Consider the following 21,944-nt stretch of genomic DNA (forward strand, 5'->3'; position numbering starts at 1 on the left):
TCGTATATTTATGGGATGTTACTGGAACAAAATGTTACCCTATTAACACAAGATTTTGTAGGATTTCTTATCGATGTTATGCGATTTTCTGAAGGCCGACCAATATCGTGAAGATGTCAAACAATGTTTTCAGGCATTTTGTGCGAATAGGATAGAGTGTGAATATCCTTCTTGAAGCGAAATATGATGAAGGGGAACTATCCAGAAGCCAAATAATCATTTACTAAGTCACTGAGGATAACTAGGGCTAAAAGAAATTATATTATGCGAGCATCCATTACTCTCGTTACGCTGCAGATTCGAGAGTATATGACAGCTCGAATAACGGTTTTTTAAATCTTTTTTCATGTACCAGATTTGATGAATATTCCCAACATCTGGCTAGATTACGAAATGTTGCATGACACACTCAGTATGAGTTCGTTTTACTTTAGTCCAACATGTTTCTTTGTCAGTCTTTTAGTTTATATTATCAACCTTCAGATAAAGAAAAATATATATATAATTAAAGAAATTCTTAATATTGAATTCGAATTTATTGGAATCTCCATATAAATCCGAATTTTTAACACTTTCCTTTAGATTGCTGCTATCATATGGTTCATCCAACTTGTTGCAGAAACTTTTCAAATCATAGACAGAAGTGTAGGTGCTGAAACTGTGCGAAATGCCATTAGACAAGCTGGATATAAAAGTTGCATTTTTACAGAGAAACCGTTCATCAACTTGCGAATTCAGAAAAAGCATTTGAAGTTTGCAAAAACTCATCAATTGAAGACCAATAACCTTTGGAAGAAAGCTATATTTAATAATGAAAGAAAACTCAACATTTTTAGCAGTGACAGCCGTCGTACTGTATGGAGAAAGCCTAATACTGCTTCGGATCTAAAAAAATTACGTCCTACAGTCAAACATGATCGTGACTCCGTCATGATATGAGGTTGCATGGCTTCATCCAGGGTAGGAAATTTAATTTTTATGGATGGCATTATAAACGATATGGTTTACTTGGATATACTTCGTAGCAATCTAGAGAAAAGTGCTCAAAATTTGGTTTTAGATGGAAATTTCATTTTCCAGTAGGACAACGACTCCGAACAGAATGCACGTAACGTCAAAATATGGTGTCAATTTCATTGTAAACAGCAGTTACATACATCTCCACAGTACCCGGACATCAATACCATTGAATATCTGTGGGCCACACTCGAAGCAGTTGTCCAAAAACACAAAATTAGAAACTAAACCCATTTAAAACAAGTCGTTCAAGAAGAATGTGTAAAATATCTTCAGACACCACCAAAAATTGTTCGAATAGGTACCACGACGTTTAAAGGTCATTATAAAAGCCAAAAGACATGCGACTAAATACTGACACGTTCTTTCTATGCGAGATACTGCAAGAATTTCATTGGTGTATTCTCAATTTTTTTAGGCAAAATTCTACGTATGTTTATTTAGAATGCTTTTGAAATTTTTCTGTTTAGAAGTTTTTCGTTGATTTTTCTTTATTTTTACTCTAAATTAAACCATTTGTTATGTGTAAAAATAAAAACATGTTTGCACTTCCCGATAATGAGTTACTTATATTGAAAGTTGGATTTATCAAGTAAAAGTATGGTGTACTCTCAATTTTTTGAGCCACTGTATATATATATATATTGATTAAAGCTTGTTTAATTTGTAGACTATATAGCATCATATGATTAGAAAAATTCCCCACGACGGCATGAGTTGTGATATTGAATTTTTGCATGTCTTTGAAAAAAAGAATTTTATGATTCAGAATTTTTTGTGGAAATTATTGAGTACTAGTGTGATTTTTATATTTAGCTTTAAATCATTTTATGAATATATTCTTTACTCAGGGAATAAAATAATATTAATCGTAATTTACTACCTTTTTAATCGATTTCGTAATCGATGAGGTATAAGGTCTGGAATTCAGAACGCAATGGTAACAAATTTATGTGTTTAATATCGGCAACAGTGTATATAATAATTTCTGAAAATTGGTTCATTTGTATTTAAATATGAATGTCCTGTTGTTATGAATGTAACGTAGAAGTTCTTATGTTTTTGTTAAGTTTAATAGATAAATAACTAAAATCATGTAAATTTTACACCCATAACGTGAAAATTTGTTTTATTGTTGTTGATTTTTAGCGTTTATCATGGCAGCGGCAGAGACTGTTAGTCCAGATCCAGTTGTTTCAGTAGTTGGTAAGTTGTATTATGAAAATTCTTTAGATGTAAATATTGAATTTGTGTATTGAAAAAAAAGAATTATGATTTTTATTCGGAGGATAGGTATTTTTTATTTATTTAGATATATGCTATCTGTGACTTTAATGAATATTAAAAGTAAATAATTCAGATCATTAAAAAATATTAGAAAATTTAAAGTTATAAAAAATAATTTTTTATTTATGTTTGCTTTGGGAAATTTTAATATTTCATAATTTTTTTCCGTGAATGTCGTACTTATTCCTTGTAGAAAATCAAAATATTCTTAATTTATTGAAAGTAAACGTGCTTTTTGTGTTTTTTTTTAATTCCAAATTATTAGTTAAAAAATATTATGAATTATTTCGTTTATACAGACATAAATTAAGATTATTTTTGATATTTATGCAGTGGCGTCATCGTCAGTTTGGATAAGATGGTATGAACTTACTTTTAGCAATGGTATTATTTTATCCAAGTTTTTTTAAAAAATGAATGAAATACAATTATTATAGAATTCTATGTTTTCATAAAGGGAATTGTACTAGTTTAAAACTGTAGAAGAATAATTTTGGTAGCTCTTCTGATTTGTATTTACTAGTGTTATAAAAATTGAAATAAAATTCAGAAAATTTTACTAAGTACTTTTGGCTAGTAATCAAATATGTGTGTTTATAGTTGGGTTTTTTTATGTTATATCAATTATATGAAAAAGGTTGATACTCTCATTATCTAATTATTTTTATCTTTTATTCTCAAAAGGAAAAAAAAAAAAAAAAAACTGCCATTGTGGTAAAATATTCATTTATTGTTGATAAGATTATTTACTCAAAACTTTTGCTTAATTCAAGATAATTTACTATTTTTTTTCATCAGTTCAATTTTTTGATAATAATAAAAATAAAAACTTTTTTATCTAAATTAAATTAGTAATTATGAATTTCTACATTAATTTAAGTAATAAAATGTAAACAATTTTAGTTTCTTGTGATTGTGATTTTTAAACTTTTCTAAAAAATTTGTATCACCACTGATAGATGAATTGTAAGCTGGAAATTTTAACTTGCATTGTGCTCATTAGTTTTATTTGTATTTATTTTCTACAAATAATATTTTTATGTATATTTATTATAAGTCTGGAATATTTGCTTCTATTAATTGAAATATTAGTATCCTAAAACATTATAATACAGGTTAAAATAATTTATTTTTTTAGGAAAAAGGGGTTTTTTTTATATTTTTTAAATTATCAATAATACCAATCAAACTATAAATCTTTATATAAGATTCTTATCAAATCTTCTGTTTGTTGCATTATTTCTTTACATACAGTAACACTGGTTTCAAGATGCATTCTTTATGCTGTGTTACACTAAGTAAGAAATTTTATCATACATCATTAAGAGTTTTAGTATAATAACTATATTCTAGTATAATAACTATATTCTTTCTGCTGTTTAAATTACTTCAAACAAAACTTTTTTATCTCTTGACAAGCACTTTAATAAATATGTAAGGAAGAGAAATCTAGCATTTTAGATCATCTTTATTTTTTCATGCCACTCTCCTTCATTAGGAAAATACCTTATTAGATTAAATCTGTTTACTTTCCTTCAAGGTACACTTTTAACTGTTGTTGGTAGCAGCTAAAGTGCTTTGTAAGGAGGCAGATTCTGGTTTTTATGGAATGTGTTGTTGGTTCTAAATTGCTGAATCAGCTTTTTGAGTTTCTAGGGAAGATCAAAGTAGGCTCTTTTAGAGTCATAACAAAAAAAAGTGCAAATTCAATTTAAACACTGAACTATAATGCAAGAAAAAGGATTAACACTTTTGTAAGCTTGATAAATTGTTACGTTATTCAACAAAAATACTTTTATACCTGGTTCGTTTCTAATTTAATATTTTTTTCTTTTAAATATAAATTTATTAAGCACTCCAATTAGAGTTGTAAGTAATCTGTTAATTATAAACAATGTTAATAGTATTCATATTGGAAACTCAAAAAGTGCAATTGTTTTTTACTGCACCCTTCTTAGAAGTTTTGGTAATTATCATATGATGAATAAGTAAAATAGATTATAAATTATTTCAAGCTTATTATCCATTCTCTTCTTATTATGTATGTATATTTTTGAAAGGGTTGATTTCAATTATCCCTTTAAAATTAACTTTTTAAAAGATTAAAGCTTTTTTTTTTTCTTTTATGTATAGGGCAGCCGACCAGAATTTTCCCACCTATTGGTAATGAATTTTTTAAATACTTTATTGATTTTTTTGACTAAGACAATACTCTTTAATTGCTATCAATATAATATTTATATTGTTTTAGTTTACAAATGCTCTTATGTCTTTAAAAATTTATTATCAAAATTTTTGCCACTTTTTCAATAAAAATGCATTTAAAAATGCTGTTTTGAATTATGAAAAGTCCAGATTTTGCTTGCATTCTTATTACATTTTGTGTATTTAATAGCTGAACAGAAATATCTTACAACTATCTGAAAAATTTCATTTATATATTAACATAATTTTCTAGTCATTATAATATCTTAATTGAGAATAAGGAAAGCGATTATTCTATTGCAACTTATTCCAACCAACATTTTGAGCTAGAACTATCAAATGTAGCATGTTGTTTTGCATCAAATTTGCAGATTTCTATTGAATTTTGAATGAAATCCTTTTGCAAGAAGTTTGCTTGTCACTCCAAATGCAAATGAATGCAATTTCAAGATGCAAAGAGCTGCATCAGTAAAATTTCACACAAAATTTTAACAACTTGATTTGTATTTCTATATTGAATTTTGAACCAAATCCATTTAAGAATTTAATGTGTGTTTGTTTGCATGCTTTCATGCATGTAAATAAATTAACTCAAGAACAGAACAATTTAAAATTGTAGTTCTTTTGCATATTTTGGGTTCAGTTGGCTGACTAAAATGCTTAAAAAATGTATACTCATTTTATTATCATTATACTGAAAAGTGCAACATGCTTTCATTCAAGACTCTGAAAATAAAAATCTGAGTACTAGTGGTTTTCATGATAACCCAAAGTTCCTAATTCATATACTGATGGGAAGGGATGATAATATTTTTATTAAGGAGTATGCAATAAAACCTGGAGAGAAGTTTTCAACTAGTTTACTTATATTGCAAGAGTGTATTAAACCATTTATTCAAATGCATTAGAGTGATGGCTCATTTTTGCCTTTATACGCTTCTGATATACTTAGCTTACTAAAATGATGGGTTTTTTTTTTTTTAAAGTTTTGAAGAACATTTTGCTGTAATTACTCTGTAATTTATAAATTAAGATATAAGAGAACTCAAATTATTGAAAGATTGACATTCCACTAGAAAAATATCCAATAAAATTATGTGTTTTTCAAGAGTGATTGTCAGTATCGTGTTTTAAAAGCATTGAACTGCATAATGAATAGATCTCCAATAAATTATGTATTGGCAAGAAATATTGTCTTAGTAGAGAACAAACTAGTATTAAAAAAAAAGAAAAAAGAAGAAGAAGAAGAAGGAACACAGTTTTTGTTATACTTTCAGCTAAAAAGATGAAAAGGCTATTTTCATGGAGTGAACATATTTTTCGTTAAATCTAAATCGCTTTTATTTGATTTTGAGAATTTTAATGGCACAAAAATAAGACTGAATGTTCTTTTAATTTGAATGAATTTGCCAAATTATTGACAGTTTTGAAAGTTATTTTTATTCTTTCTTGTGAATAAGAATCTGTTGAAAGAGGAAGAAAAGAAAGTTAGAATTTGATCTCCCTACTTCTTTATGGGGAGGGGAAGGAAAGAGAAACTTTCATAGAAAAGGACATTTTTAAATTGAATATAAAGGTAATTCACTTGTTCTACAAGACAGAAAATTGTTCACTACTAACAAAAAATAATAAATTGGAAAATGCTATCATTAACAAAACTGAAAGAGTTTGCAAACTTTTATTTACATATTTTATAAAATTAGCACAATTTTTATAACCTAGATTTCTTTGCTTATATTCTATTTATTTCACGGAATTAAAATGTTATTTAAATAATAGTCTAATTTCTTTTTCATTCTTGTTGTAGTTCTTGTTTTTTTCTCTAAAAGTGTTTATTTTTTAAGATAAAATATGACTATGCATCCTGATTGCAATAGATGTTCCTGAACTTCTATAAAATTCTTGGGATTTTGCTAATAAAATTTTATTTTTGCTTAGAATGCTTACTTGAATTTATTTTAATCATCTGATGTTGAGTAGATTGATTAATAGTTTAAATTTATTGGTATTGGGGAGACATAACTTCGGATGGAAATGCTTTCTTTTAAAAGATCATGAAATGAAAAAAAAAAAACACTTTAGAAAATTGTTACCTTGTGCAAATTATTTGGTTCATTTAAAATTCCCAGGCCTTTCTAAATTAATTTATAATTTTTCATATTGGTAATCCATTAAATTTTTATTAATGTATGTTACATTTGCTTGTTTTAAAATAGGTTCATTAAAATTTTGTTATTCATTTGAATATCAAAATATATTCTTGGAAATTTTGTATATTAAAAAGGAAGTATTGTGAATTTGCATTTGTTACTTTTAATTTGATATAGTTATTTATTTAAAAATCATATTCTTACCTTTAGAAACACCCACTCCTGAACCTACAAAAGAAAGTACATTAGAAAACCTAATGGAAAAATTGAGATCAAAAGTAGGGCAATACAGGTCATGGCCTGAAATGTCTAAATCTCTGAGAGTTGCTATAACAGTAAGATCTAAATTTTTTTTTATCATTATATTGTAATTTTGGTGCAACTTGATTTCCACAGCAACTGCGATAAACTGCCAAATCATGTATAAAAATTACAGCTAAAAATAGCCAAAATAAGAGCAACCATGCATGCATTCATTTTGGCTTTGCATATGAATAGTGTGATATAGTAATTTTTTTAACTTTGAAATAAAAATTTTGATAATCTTGTGACAAATCTTGTGAAATTCATGTGTCGAAAATCCTACATGCAAGACAAGTTTTTTGATTTAATAGTGAATGCAATTTCCAGAGATATGGAAGCCACTAACTAAATGCAAATAATTTTTGCTTGCCATCGTTTTAATACTGTAGAAATCAAGATGTACCATAATTTTCATGATTATCTTGACTGATATGTATGGTGTATTAAATTTAGAAAAAAAAATGTCACTATTCATTTTTTTAAAAAATTCTTGAAAATAAACTTTTAATAATTAGAATATTGCATTGGGTTCCATTGTAAATATTTTGCTGTGTGTTTCAGAATCACTGGTGCTTTAAAAAATAACTGTTAATTTGAGTTATAACTATAATTTCTGATTATGAAAAATATTTAATATTTGATTTTACTTTATAAATTATTATTAGGAAAAACGGCACCTTATGAACAGTGGGGACAGAACACAACTACAAAGAGTATTAGATACCCTACAGAAATCTATAAAAGGTAAAATACTCGGCAGTATTCCTTGTTTTCTTAATAGACATCTGACATATCATATTTTAACACCCTATTTTTAAAATTTTCTTTTTTATGTAAGTTATAAGCATAATCTTTATTATTTTAGTAACATCATTGCAGTCAATGGTTGAAAGGTTAGAAAGCATTAGTAGGCAGGTACAAGGGTAAGTACATATGTGTTTTGTCTAATTCATTTTGTAAAATTATTTTTAAAATTCTGATTAAATTTAATTTAAAAAATATTATTGTAATGACATATATTAAGCTTTATTATTTTTTTTATTTTATGATATTTTTCAGTAAAGAAGGAAATAGGACAATTCATAATGTCTGTTTTTGTTCCTGTTAAATTTTTATTGTATCTTTTTCTAATTTTATTGTCCTGTGTATTTGTATTGTTGGTCAAGAATTTTTATTTATCTCTTAGTTTTGTTGAAAATGGATTAATATAATCCAATCATAAAATATATCACCGTATTTATTAAACACACAGTTCAGTTTAATTAATTTCCAAGATTTTATCTTAATTTGGCCCATAGTAACTTCATTCTAAAAATATTCTCTTATTTCATGATCCAATTCCACTTTCTCTATTTAATTAATTCAAAAGTAGCTCTGTAAAATTGCTGAATTGCTAAAAACCTCACATTCCCACGCTCCACGAGAAAGGATAGAAAAATGTCCAGTAAGCACATTCTTTTTAAAAGATCTCTGCATTTCTCTTACTTGTGATTGACATGCGTTAGTAATCTCCAATCAGAATCTTAATAATATATTAGTACTGTAAAGAAATATTTTCCCTATTAAAATCTCATGTTATATAAGACGAGGGATAATTCATTTCGCTCTTCTTCCCGACTTCTGCGTTTGCAAGTCGCTGTGACGAACGTGCCTTGTCCGCACCTTCTTGTAAATAATACACGCTTCTCTTATATGAAATAAAACGATGTCACGAAATCAAAGTCGCTTCACTGTCTTCGAACCTGCATTCTGCTTAACATAAAATAATGCTCACATATAAATATTGTAAAATGAGGATAAATGTTTCTCTATAGAATTTTTAATTATGAATGTATATTTGTGTAATTTGTTTATTGTTCCAAATTTTAACATAGCCCATTTTGCTATAGTGGTATACTTTTCTTAAATTGCCTAGACTTCCCCAATCTCTGTTGCAATCCTTTTTAAAAATACTAAGTCTAACTAATTGTATTATATTCTGGAAGTTCCAGTTTTCATTCTCTGCATTCTAATTTTCGTTCATCTGTGTTTTTTTTTATTGAATTCAAATCTTTTGGATATTGAATGGATGGATGTGAAAATGAACTGCTATTTAATAATTAATTTTCAAATATTATTTAAATATCTTAAAGAATAGCATTATAAATTTTGTTGGCCTTTATTTATATACTGTTATATATTAATAGCAAAAGTTTATGTCTGTTTTTAATCTCTTTCAGATGCCTAATTCTATTTTATTTGTTGACAATATGATTTGCAAATATGAAAAATATTATTTTTAAAATTGACTGTCAATGTTTTGAACACCATTTTAAAAAACGTCGTTGCCTGTAGTGGTGTTCTGCATGTAATAAGTTGATTTAAGAATTATTTGATTGAAAATAAAATAATTTTTTTCTGTTCATCTTCAAGTCATAAACAGTAGAAACTATTTTGTTTTTTCAATTATTTTAATTTTCCATTGAAGATTTAATTATACTAATGACTTTGATTACATAATATCCTCCCAACATTGAGCATTTTGATTTTTTTAAAAATCTAATGCTTAAATATATTTAATTTATAGTGTCCGTTTTTCCAACAACTGCCCTTCTCCAGAATTGTACATATACAATGATATGTTTTATGTTGAAATTATCTTAGAGCCTACTGGTGCAGTAAAGGATGTTAAAATAAATCATCAAGCTGACCCTACTGTAATAGTGGTAACTATCTTTCTACTTTTAAAGCATTTTTATCTTCCATTATCAACATAAATGTAAAATGAACTACGAATGCATAAATTTATGAACTGAAAGTTCCATATTCTATAGATGCTGATTAATGTAATAAGTTATTTTTATGAATAATTTAATATTATAAACATAAATGCTTTAATAATTCATGAGTTTTTCTACACCCAGATTAAGCTTCTTGCATTTAATTGGTTGCCTGTAAATATATTTAAAAGTTTTTGAGTTACTGATTTTTTAAAAAATAATGAAGAATCCTTTTGGGATATTGAATGCTTTAATATGAAAAGGCATTAGTAGCATGAAGGCATGTTATTTGCAGATAATTTTTACCAATTGGTGTTAAGTGATACAGTAAATTTATTCATATTTTTTTCACAGTGTAATCGCACGTTTTTAAAATAGATCTCAACATTAGTATGAAAAATATCATGAAAATGTGGAAGAAATGTAAAGAATGACAATTCAATGTACCATTCTTTGTATTATGGCATCACTCTGTTTTCCAGTTCTAATTCTACTAATTGTCAGGTTCCTCTTACATTGTCAACTTCTAATAGTAGATATTGCATTAATTTTATTTCACTCCCTACCAGTTTTTGAATGTTTTCTTTTTTCAGCTCCTTAGTTGCATAAACTAGGATTAGTTAAATACAACTCTAGAAATTGTATTTCAAGTAAGCATTTATTAAATTCCTGCAGTTAATATGCTGATGTAAGGGTGCAGAGCACTTTTCTTGGGAATCTTTTATTTAATCTCAAAAATGGTGATATTAAACAATAAACTGAAATGATCAAGTAATATATTTGTTTATGGCAATCTGATATATCCAAGAATGTAAAAACAAGCCATTCCATTTTCCTGAAATTAGAAATCAGTAAAATACTTTTTCTGTAACTAAGCAAATGTGAAAATAACATCTGATTTGACTTATTAGTATCTGTTTTAATTTTGATTTGCATTAAAAATTATTAATAAAATTAAAATTTAGTCAGCAGAAATATATATTTTTTAATTTGAAAACATTGATTCTAATAACTATTACTGTAAAAATATCTGTGTGGTTTATTTTTTATTGAGGTTATGATAGCTTTGTATTGTTGATATTATAATAATAATGTTCTAAATCTAATATATGGCTATTGGTATCTAATGATTTGGATTTAAATATATTAAAAATTAGAAGCATTTATTTTGTGCCAATTTATAAATAAATGCCTGTTATGTAGAAAAAAATGTCTTGTATTTTATATTTCATGTTACCAGTTTGTTAAAAACTAAACATTACTGAATTAAAATAATTTGCTTAAATGCATTTTCTGCTGTAAAGTAATAGCATTTGAATGAGATGTCTTCCAATCTGCATCAATTTAATTCTATTTACTTATTTAAAAACTTTCTTAAATTGAATAAATCAATTTAAGTTTTGTCCATTTCCTTTTTTTTTTTTTAACTGTATTTTTTATGGCTCAATTAACTATCATGATTTATTGTTGTGCCCTAAAGTGATGTTAATAATTAATAAAAATATTTAAGATTAATAGTTTAAGCAGTTAAAGTTATTGATTAAAATAAATATCTGATATTCATCATTTATTTAATTAGTAAAATTACATCCTCTGATATTTCTTAAATGATTTGCATTTATATAATGTTTTTTTAATGTTGACTGCTTATTGATTTATTTTTTTATTAAATTTCAGACATGTCCTGAACTTGTAAAAGTTCTAAAGTAAGTTTTTTATTTGTTTCAAACTTAATTTGAAATGCATAGTTTTAAGCATTCATATGTTTATTTTTACCCTTGTTGCTGTCTTTTGTAAAAATCCTATCATTCTAATTTTATGTATGAAAACTTAAATTCTGTTTTGTAACTATAATGAAATAATGTATGCAGATTTTAATTCTTTTGTTTTAAAAAAGAAAAGAAGTATTTTTTTTTTCAAATAACAATTGAGATTTAATTTCATTGTAAAGTTTATTTATAATAGTATTCTTATCATTGTGAACTATTAGAATTTTTTTTTTCTTATTTATATTTTTCTTTTTGCTCAGGGCTGGGAATTTTTCCGAGTTCACAAAACATGTTGAAGGCCTAGCATCTATTTATCAGTTGAATGCAGAGAAGTATTCATATTTTTTTATTAAAAAATGATAGCATGATCTATTTCCAGAGTTTGTAAATATATATTTAATGCTTATCTTGTTATTAAATTAACATTTTACTGAATTGTGACAATATTTTATAGTAATCCTTTAAAAGATAATATGAATTTGTTACTCTTATTTGAAATTTATCTATAGATTTTTTTTTTTTTTCAATATTTAATAGTTATGATGTTTCATAAGCTGGAGTATTACTGTTGTGTTTTATGCTGTTTTTTAGTATGATTTCTAAAATCTTATGTAGACAATTTTTGTTCCTTAATAGCATAAACTTAGTAGTTGATATCTAGTTCTTGAATGGAAATTGTTCATTTGTTGCTTGTGGCATATGAAATGAGCTCTGAATTAGCTATAAAATAATATTCCCTGGGTATTGGGAAGAGAACATTGTGTATTTATTTCCTCTTGCATTGGAAAGGGAATGTAATGAAAAATGTCAAGTGCTCAAATCAATCTGAAAAGATATACTGCAATTTATTTGGATTACATTTCAGCATGTTGTGCTTTTATTTTCGAATAAGAGTTTATTAGCAAACTATGGTCAGAACTAGATTCCACCTACAGGATTTTTCACTAATTGTTGTTCTGTCTGCAGGGTGCATGTACTTATTTTAATTTAAAACTGTGAGGAGTTTTGAAAATTATTTTCATTCTTTCTCGTGAACAAGTGTTGTTTGAAAGAGAATTCAGCAGTAATAAAAATATTAAAACAGGAAATTTGAATGAAAAATATTATTTCACAACATGTAATCTATGACCACATAAAGCATTCTGACAGAATTCTCTCAGTAAACAAAATCCTAAAAGAATTGAGTATTTTAGAAACCTCAGCCAATCCAAAATGCCGCCTATTTTTATGGAAACAAATGGCCAAAGAAATAATTGTCAATGACATAAAGTTGGAATCCAATTTCTTGATCTCTTTACAAAAAAAAAGAAAAAAATTTCTTTTAAGGGGAAAAAAAAAAAAAAACTGCTGAAATTGAATATAAAGCTAATGCATTTGCTCAGCAAGCCAGAAACTTTTCACTACTAATAAATTAATCCAATGAGTTGGGACAAAAAAATTGTCAGCTAATTGAATGAATTGAAAGAGTAGAAAAATCTCTAAATGTAACAATTTTTATTTACATATTTAATGAAATTAGCATGATTTCTTTTATTTATATTATGTGATTATATGTTCTTAATCTCTTGTTTGAGGAATTATAATATAAAGTAATAGTACAATCAATACTATTACTTTATTTACATTACCTTTTTTCCCTCATCTTATACTACTAACCATAGTATAAGTAACTTAAGATATGCTATAAAAGTCTTATTAACATTTTTTTTATCAAAACTTACAATTAATATTCTTTAATAATTTACTTTCATTGTGATGGAAAATATTTAGTAATTTTTGGTAGTATTCTATATATATATATATAATTGGACTATTTACTTAGTTAATATCCAATTTAATTTATTTCATAAAACTCATAGATCTCGCAAAAAAAAAGTAATTTTTTTATTACAGCAATAAATAAAGTAGTACTAAGTAAAGTATAGTAATTTGATTCTTATATTTTCTCTAAAAGTACATACTTATAAAGTGCTTACTTTTTAAGATAAAATTAAGCTATGCAGCCTGGTCTCTTTTTCATTTTTCTTTTTTGAATTGCACCCGTCGCCCATTCAAATGGAGTGAAAAAAAATTAACTTTATTTAAACCATTAATGAAGCATTTATTTTACATTCAAGAAAAATTTATGTTTTTGTTTTATTTGACTGTGGCAGTTATCTTTAACTACTATGAATCCAAATTTTACGAGAAATAAACTGTATTTGCTTTTTTGCATTTTTACCATGAGATAGTGTTTAATGTTGGTCTCTGTTTCAACAATGCAATATCAATCTAATATTTATGTCAAGGAACATATTGCTGTATTTGATTTACTTAAAATTCGTACATTAGCTTGATATTTGTGTATTTAATTTTTAACAGGATGCAAAAATCGCAAGCATTTCTTGCTCTTCAAGCCTTAGAAACAGATCTTGGTATGCTTGCTCAATTAAAGAGGTATGTGACTCTTTAGTTTTAATAAATGCAAATATTTAAAACTTTGAATGTTGCACTTTTCGTTGATTTTAGTGGTGCTAGTAATTTTCTTTATTATCATATAATAATCCAAATAAAACCAAATAACTATTTTATTATTATTTTAGCTCAATAACAGAACCACGAAATTTGGTACATAATTCACCTGTAGGAATCCTTCAAAAAAGACGTGGTGGTAAGCATTTCATTTAATTTCTTATGGCTTTTGATAATCCAAATTTTGTAAATAGCCAACTCTCAAAAGATAATATGCTAATTTAATTAATAAAGATATTATTCATTTTCTGTATTTATTAATAATGTGAACAGACATGACACATTCATCATTTTCAAATGTGAAATCTATTATTCTTGAGATCGGTTCCTTTTCTTTTTTGTAATAATTCTACAATACTTTTTTAATATCTCAAATATTTTTTTGTATAAATTTATTGTATTGTTCAATTATTCACACTTATTGTACACTTCGTTGTTTGTGTTTGGTACAGTTTATTATTATATAAAGTTCAGTTTTTTTTGTTTTTTTTTCCCCCAAATCTATGTGATGTATTCTTTGCAATTATTTCTGGAGCATATATTTTAAAATCATAGATTTTTACGCAGTTCATTGATATGGTTCTATTATTACTCAAGTTAATAAATAGTTTTAAAAAGTTGTTTATATCATCTTGTAGATTCTCATCACTTGTGGGGGGGGGGCAAACAAACAAAAAACAGAAGAAGAAGCAGCATTAGACTGCAAATTTTATTTCCTAATGTTTTTATTTCCATCCTGTTTTATTACTTGTTAACTTTTGAAAATACTTTTAAACAAATGTAAAGAGTTTATGTAAAATTAAAAGAAATTGGTTAATATTTATGTATTTAAGGTATGATTCCCATAGCTATATCAGTCTTTATTTCTTTTAAAGCATTTTATTTCTATTGAATTATGGTGGCTATTGCATTCATGTGTAACACTGATCCTGAAATTGATATATATTCTTTCTTGATACTTCTAAATCAGTAAACGATATGACAATAAATTATTTGTTTTACATAATATTTCTGTAAGTAAAGCAATATCTAACTGCCAAAGACCATTGATGATTATTTTTGAGCATAAATTAATATTTAAGTTATATATTTTGTCACATATTGAAGAAAAAAAAAGTCTTTTGTTAGAATAGTCTACTGAAGATATTTTTAAGTAATAATTTGATTCAAAAATATTTAGACTCCTAAAGATTATTTTATCGAACCCTAATAAAAAAAATGCAAGAAATATATTAAAGATTTTTAATAAAAAGCATTTTGCATTACACAATTTTTCTTAAATTTATTTCAAATGTGCTATTATTATTTATCATATGTCTTTTAGTTTGTATAGAGTTGCAAATTATTTAATTTTCTTGGAATTTCTGAATGCTTATATTATATACTAGTCATCTTTTGAAACTAGCTATTTGACCATTAATATTATTTTATTAAATTTCAATTAAATTTTTTATATGTAACTTATCTATGACTACCTAAATTTTAAAACATTAAACCCATGTTTTACTTGTCTTGCATATGTTTCTTCATTATATACATGTATCTTTCTAATATTTTCATTATTCATAGATATATTTCTTTCAAAAATTGTTTTTTTTTTTTTTTTTTTTTTTTTTTTTATTATATGTGTGTACATTTGTTGAAAATGAACAAATCAGGTAAATGATAATAACATAATCAAAATATAAACTATTATAGAAATAGTAGAAATTATTCAAACTAAAGTTCCTCGCAGTTTCATTAATCATAAATTTCTCTTACCAATTTAGGTTATTCATTGAAGCTAACATATTTCATATCGCCATATGATCTACTAGATGCTGAAACTAAAACATCCATTCCTTTAACTGCAGAAAGTAAGTATAATTTCATAAATTTACGCATATATAAACTTGCAGGGTATTTTTTTTTAACTACTTTCTATTTTGTCTACCAATTTTTTTTAAAAAATTTTCATTGCAAATACTTGAGAAATGATTTCATTACAAAAACTTGGGTTTTGTTATTTTTAACTGTAAATATTTAAAGCAAAAAAAATAAAAGTTTGTCAATTTTTAGATTTATTTTTTAAAATATTAGTTGAGGAGTCCCGTGTTGGACATATGAAAGCTAGCTTTCTTGGGATGATATTTATCTGATATTTTTGGTCAACTACCTTTTGGGGTGGAAATCTCTTTCCTTAGATGAAAAAATGTTATCTGGTGAGGAAATTCAATGTTGATTTTTATTTGTTTTAAGTACAAAAAGATATCGAAATTCCATCAATACAGTATTGACCATTTAACTTCGACCATCATTAGTAAGCTATTTAGTAAGTCTATCTGGCATCCCATCACCCTTCAATAAATAATTCGTTTTTTTTTTTTATTTAAAAAAATGTGAGTGTTAATTTTAAAAATTGGAATATGCATACACATTATTATGTATAGCGGTTGCCAGTAGATGTACAGATATTTACCACTAATTTTATACTTTTAAATCTGTGTTTCATATTTGAATTTTTCATTGTAGACAGAACCCATAGTTAACAAGATAAGTTAGATTAATAAAGGTTGGTAAATTCTAAAGAGAATATGCTGATCACACAATAAAATATACTAAATTTAAAAGCCCAGCATATATGCAAGGAACTGTCTTGAAATATCTTTATTTTTCTTCTTTGGGATTAAGTAAAAAATTCAGTTTTAAGTATGCATTTTTTTTTTTTTTCCCTCCTCTTACTTTGATTTTATCATAAGTATTAGAATGACTCATGCATCAACTGATGAATTTTTCTTAAATTTAGCTGTCTGTATTTATTTTGTTTCTTGGTTTCAATGCTGTTGCAACAGTATAGAATACAGGAATTGAACTTCAAGAGTTTGTGTATCTACACAATTCAAAAATTGAAGGATTTTTTTTTTTTTTTTAATGTTTGAATATTAGTGGTTAGAAATTAATCATTAGAATTATGGTAAATTGAATTTTCTAAATATATATCAAAGAGAATGTGTGAATAGGTTTTTTTTTCCACAATATTATTCAATAGGTTTTGAATTCAATTTAAAATTTCAATTACAAAAACATTCCTTGAATGAAAATTCCAAATTATCAAAGAATTTGTGATTTACTCTTTAAAGATGAAAATTTAAATATTGAAACCTTTGAAATATTCTGTTCAAACTGGCTTCAATTTGTTATTCATTAGTTTATTTCTAAATAACAGAATTCCAATTCGAACTGTATTAATTATATTTCATTGTCTCAAAAAGTTGGATTGTAAATTGTATATATAAGTTCATATGCAATAAAGAATTAATTATATTATAAATTAATATTTTCTTGTTATGTATTTGAAACGGATTGTATTGGATTGTTAGTTTTAATGGCACAAGAGCCAGAAAAGGCTATACTGTACCATGCATATGGTCAATAAGAAAACTAAAATTGTATAAAAGGTTCAAAGAGCGTATAATAAAGTAAAAGGTGCATAAAGTTCAATGATAAAACTGCAGAACAATTCGTTGATGTGTTTGACAATAATTAATATAGAGTTTTAAATGCAGTGGTAAAAACCAGTTGTATATATTTGAAACATTTTAATGATTGTATTGTGAATTATATATATATTAAAATTAATTGTTGCATATAGCTGTGATAGAAAAAGGCCTTGGTCAGTCAGTTACGGTGTGCATTGAGAGCTCTACTGCCCACAAACTCCAAACAACTTCATTGATAACTGTTACAAAAACTACAGATGGCAGAAGGTAATAAGGGTAGACTTTTAATTATTTTTTATCATTTTTGTACAGCATTGGATAAGATACTTGCATTCTGTGTCAATTTTTATATATTAACGAGGTTTTTACTTATCACAGTGTTTGATTATAAAATCAAAACTCTTAATTTATTCCCTCTTAAAATCATAGGAAATATAGCTTGAATGAGGAGGATTTGCTAATTATTGTTTTCTGAGGATTTTTAATATTAAAGACCAAGCTAATTTTTTTTCTTTTTGCAAAGAGTTTATTATTTATTGTTTTGTATATTTAGATGTTAACATTTTTAGTGAGAAAAAAGAAATGAATATTAATAACTTTTTTTTATTTTAATTTTGTGCTTTTCAGTCTGCTCTTAAAGTGAAAAAAAAATACTGTTGCTTTTTTTCTCTCTGTTTCTCTCTCTATCTGAAATTTAAGGGAAAAAAATGACGTGCAATAATTACCTGTTTCTTTTAAAGTATGTATGTCATTGTTTTTAAAGACTTGCCGAATTTTTTCTTGTTATCTTTTGGTAATTTTACTTCCTAGTTTAATAATTAAAACATTTTGTTGGCATTGATATTTCTTTATTTAGTAAATTTAATTAGTTTATTTTCTCTTTTACTACATAGTCAACCTCAGTTTGCTGCTTTGAGCAATTTAAATAGTACAATACTACCAGCAAATTTTGTATTAAAATTACCTAAACCAATTCCGATGGCAATAAGTTTGGTGAAGGATATACAGAATGTGACTAATGCAAGTAAGTTTGTTTTGCAGTTACTGTACCTCTCTTTTAACTTCCCAACTCAGTTTCAAAATGCTATTCCTAAATATTTAAATTTTTTAACTCTTGAATATTTATGTATTACATTGTGTGTTTTCTGCATAGATTTTCTATATTTATTACTAACCACCTTTGGTGATTAGTGTATTTGACAAAATCAGTGATAACTAAAAATTTGAATTAAATATTTGGTTAATTGTTGTAACGGCTTTCTCAACAAAATATTTTTAAACTTCATATTGTAATAGTCACATAGCATATATTATTTTGGAAGCCATGAGATGCTGCATTCTTCAGCAAAAAGCAAAACGAAGTGATACACCTTAGCTGGTAATATAAGAGTGCTGATGGCTCACTATTTTGGCAGTTTTAACTCAAGTTTCTGTTTGAGTTCATTTCAGACTTTAGCTTCCATTTTTGATTCCATTGTTTTCGATGATTCCTCTTGGAGAGATAATGACAGTCACAATTGTTCATGGAAACAACTTGTTTTGTTTCCAGAATGTACTCAATTTAAGTGATGGTTATTCAAAAGTTATTTTCCTTCTGGTTGACTGTCTGTTATTATTTTCATCTGTTAACTTACCTTTTTAACTATTGTTGATTTTGATTAAAAGAATTTATTAAATATTCTGTTATTAATGCACAGTATCTTTACTTGAGATTGGGTACTATAATTGGGTCCATTATACCATTTTAGAAACCATACTCTTGTTTTTGTCTCCCCCTCCCCCACTGCATTGTGCTATACATTTCCCTCATTTTCTGTCTTTATCTTGATGTATTCACTTATATCACAGAAAAGAGCAGCTATATTTAAAAATGGATTTTAATAGACTAAAAAATTTTCACCCTTGCTTGATTTTGAAGTTATCTTTGTAAATACAACAAATGTTCAAAAATGTAATTAAAATCTAATCATATGCTAAAACCTACTCAACATAAAAAAAAATCAACCAATATCTTATCTTGGACATTGACACATATTGTTGGTATCGGTTTTTTTTTTTTTAGTGGAAATTTATTATTCTTTAAACAAATTAATTTTCTTTTATGTGATAATTATACAGTACTTTTCATATCTCGAGCTTTTTTTTTGCATAAATTTATTCAGATGATTTTTTTTTTCAATTAACCACATTTATTTTACTTCTTAGTGTTTATATTTGGTACATTCCATTATTTTATAAAGTTTTACTTCTCCTTTTTCAAGTCAGGGATACACAATATATTTTAATCATCAACAATGAAGGGGGGGGGAACTAATGGAAAGAAATGCGAGCAGCATCAAGGAAAATGATTTGCATTTTACTTCAATAATAAAATATTTTGCTGTAAAATGTACTTAAAATATTTTTAAAAAATAATTTAAAATTAAGAATGGATTGATGCAACTAAGTTAGTTAATTTTAAACAATGTTGTAATATTTCTGGAAATTATTGTAGAAAATTTTGCTTAGTTTTTAATGAAACAAATTTTTAAAAAAAACTTCAAAGTATACATTTTCACCGTCCAAAGTATATATGTGCTAAGCTCAGTCTAACTAACTAGGTCTAGCAATCTGGCCTTGTCAATGTCAACATAGAAGCACACACATTCATCTTTGTTAACAGAAGAAATTAAGTTTGGTTTAAGAATATATATTATAGTTTTTATAATAGTCTGAATGTTTGTTTGTTTTCATTCATCAGAAATTCCTGATTGTGGGGATTTATCTAATGCACAGCCATTATTATCTGTTATCATAAATGATGCCTCAAATGGAAAACTTTCGGCTGGAGATCAAGGTTTATGGGTGGTATGTATTAATTTTATTTTTTGCATCTATAAACGATTTTAGATTGTCATGAATCCAAAACAAAACCTAATACAAAATGTATTAATTATACTTTTTTTTATTATAAGTTCATTTAATTGTTCAGATTTTGTTTGCTAAGTAGTTTCATTCTGAAAATAAATGAAGAAATAAAATAAGCATACCTGAAAATTAATTGAAATAATTTCAAATAGAAAATGATAATGGGTAACTCAGTAGTGTGCATTTTATTAAGAGTTTTTTAATATCCAAGCAATGTACAATTTTATTGAGATCATGATTAAATGGAGAGTTCTCCACATTCTATAATTTAATGCCCTTATCCCATATTTCTTGGGTGGCATTAAGACAAAAAGATAAACTGCTTAGCAAAATTAATTCTAATTTGTTTCTCCTAAGATTTCAAAATCTGTGAGGTATGCAGGTTTCTGCAATAAATAAAAAATATGAATAAGTAAAATGGATTATTATTTTATGTTATTTAGAAAATGAATTATATTTTACTTTTAATCTTGTAATTTTTAGCTATAATTTTTTTTTTTTTTTGTCCTTTTGTTTTTGACAGTAATTTTGTAATTTTTTTCTTTTTTTAGACATTACCTGATCAATATCACTGTTACTTCTTGAATTCCAGTCCTGATCTTCAAGGTGTCATGGTATCATCCATTCCATTTACTCATCCCACTCATGTGCCTCAAATACTTGTCTTCTTGAGACAACAAATGCTTTTTAATACTGTGATTAGTAGTTGTATTCGCCCAGGGAGCAAAAAAGGTAATTCTTTTTTGTTTCTTCTGTTGTTTCGAGTTATATTAGTATTTCTCTATTTTTATCATAGATCATGGGTTGTGCAATGTTATAACACCAAATAAAATTTAATCCTAATGCTTCTTATATTTATAAGTGATCTGAGAAGTGTTTAAATTCATACTAGAAATATTCTTCATAGATGGAAGGCTACATTGTGATTCTTTTTTCAAGAGATAATTGTGGATACTACTTCATTTCAGTTGTTTGGCTCTTGTGGAAATATAAGTTGTCAAAAATCACTAATATTTATATCTACCTAATCGATTAATAAGACATGATTTTACAATTTAAGCTCAATTTTCTCGGATATTGTGATATCTAAGTTACAATATTATTATTAAATTATATAGAGAGTATTTCATTGGTGCACATTACTAAATATGAATTACTCATTTGAATTTGTTCATACAATATATATTATTTTTCTCTAATTTTATAGATGCAGAATCTCCATTTATGTTTGAAGGCATGGCGTACTCAACATCTCATATTCTGGTATCATTTGAGCATCCTTTGGAAGAATCATTAGCGACTGGTATTTAAACTTTTTTTTATCAGTTTTGTTTCATATTTTGATGAAAATTTTTCATTTTTATTATTTAATGTTCGGGATTTTTATTATTTGTTACAATATTTTTATGTAAAGAAATTAAATTTTAATTATTTAATTTTAAAAAATAAGTATTCTCTAAATAAATTTTGTCATTTCATTGTTCAGGGAGACTGATAACAATCCAAATTTTTAGTAAGTCTTAATATTAGAAAAGTAATCTAGTATATTTTAAGATT

General features: G+C 25.9%; 1 protein-coding gene across 1 annotated transcript in view; it reads left to right on the forward strand.

Moving 5' to 3' along the window:
* Positions 1-1,968: 1,968 nt before the first annotated feature.
* LOC129962945 (mediator of RNA polymerase II transcription subunit 1-like) overlaps positions 1,969-21,944 on the forward strand; it is a 29,723-nt gene continuing 9,747 nt past the window's right edge. The window contains exons 1-16 of the mRNA XM_056076952.1: positions 1,969-2,223; positions 4,438-4,467; positions 6,870-6,994; positions 7,628-7,706; positions 7,828-7,885; positions 9,529-9,667; positions 11,399-11,427; positions 11,751-11,822; positions 13,852-13,926; positions 14,073-14,140; positions 15,771-15,857; positions 17,633-17,747; positions 18,374-18,504; positions 20,221-20,327; positions 20,939-21,119; positions 21,595-21,690. Of these exons, the coding sequence (XP_055932927.1) occupies positions 2,175-2,223; positions 4,438-4,467; positions 6,870-6,994; positions 7,628-7,706; positions 7,828-7,885; positions 9,529-9,667; positions 11,399-11,427; positions 11,751-11,822; positions 13,852-13,926; positions 14,073-14,140; positions 15,771-15,857; positions 17,633-17,747; positions 18,374-18,504; positions 20,221-20,327; positions 20,939-21,119; positions 21,595-21,690 (1,441 nt within the window). The 5' untranslated portion in view covers positions 1,969-2,174. The remainder of the gene's footprint in view (positions 2,224-4,437; positions 4,468-6,869; positions 6,995-7,627; positions 7,707-7,827; positions 7,886-9,528; positions 9,668-11,398; positions 11,428-11,750; positions 11,823-13,851; positions 13,927-14,072; positions 14,141-15,770; positions 15,858-17,632; positions 17,748-18,373; positions 18,505-20,220; positions 20,328-20,938; positions 21,120-21,594; positions 21,691-21,944) is intronic.

This window comes from Argiope bruennichi, chromosome 1, assembly GCF_947563725.1.
Source record: "Argiope bruennichi chromosome 1, qqArgBrue1.1, whole genome shotgun sequence".
NCBI lineage: Eukaryota > Metazoa > Arthropoda > Arachnida > Araneae > Araneidae > Argiope > Argiope bruennichi.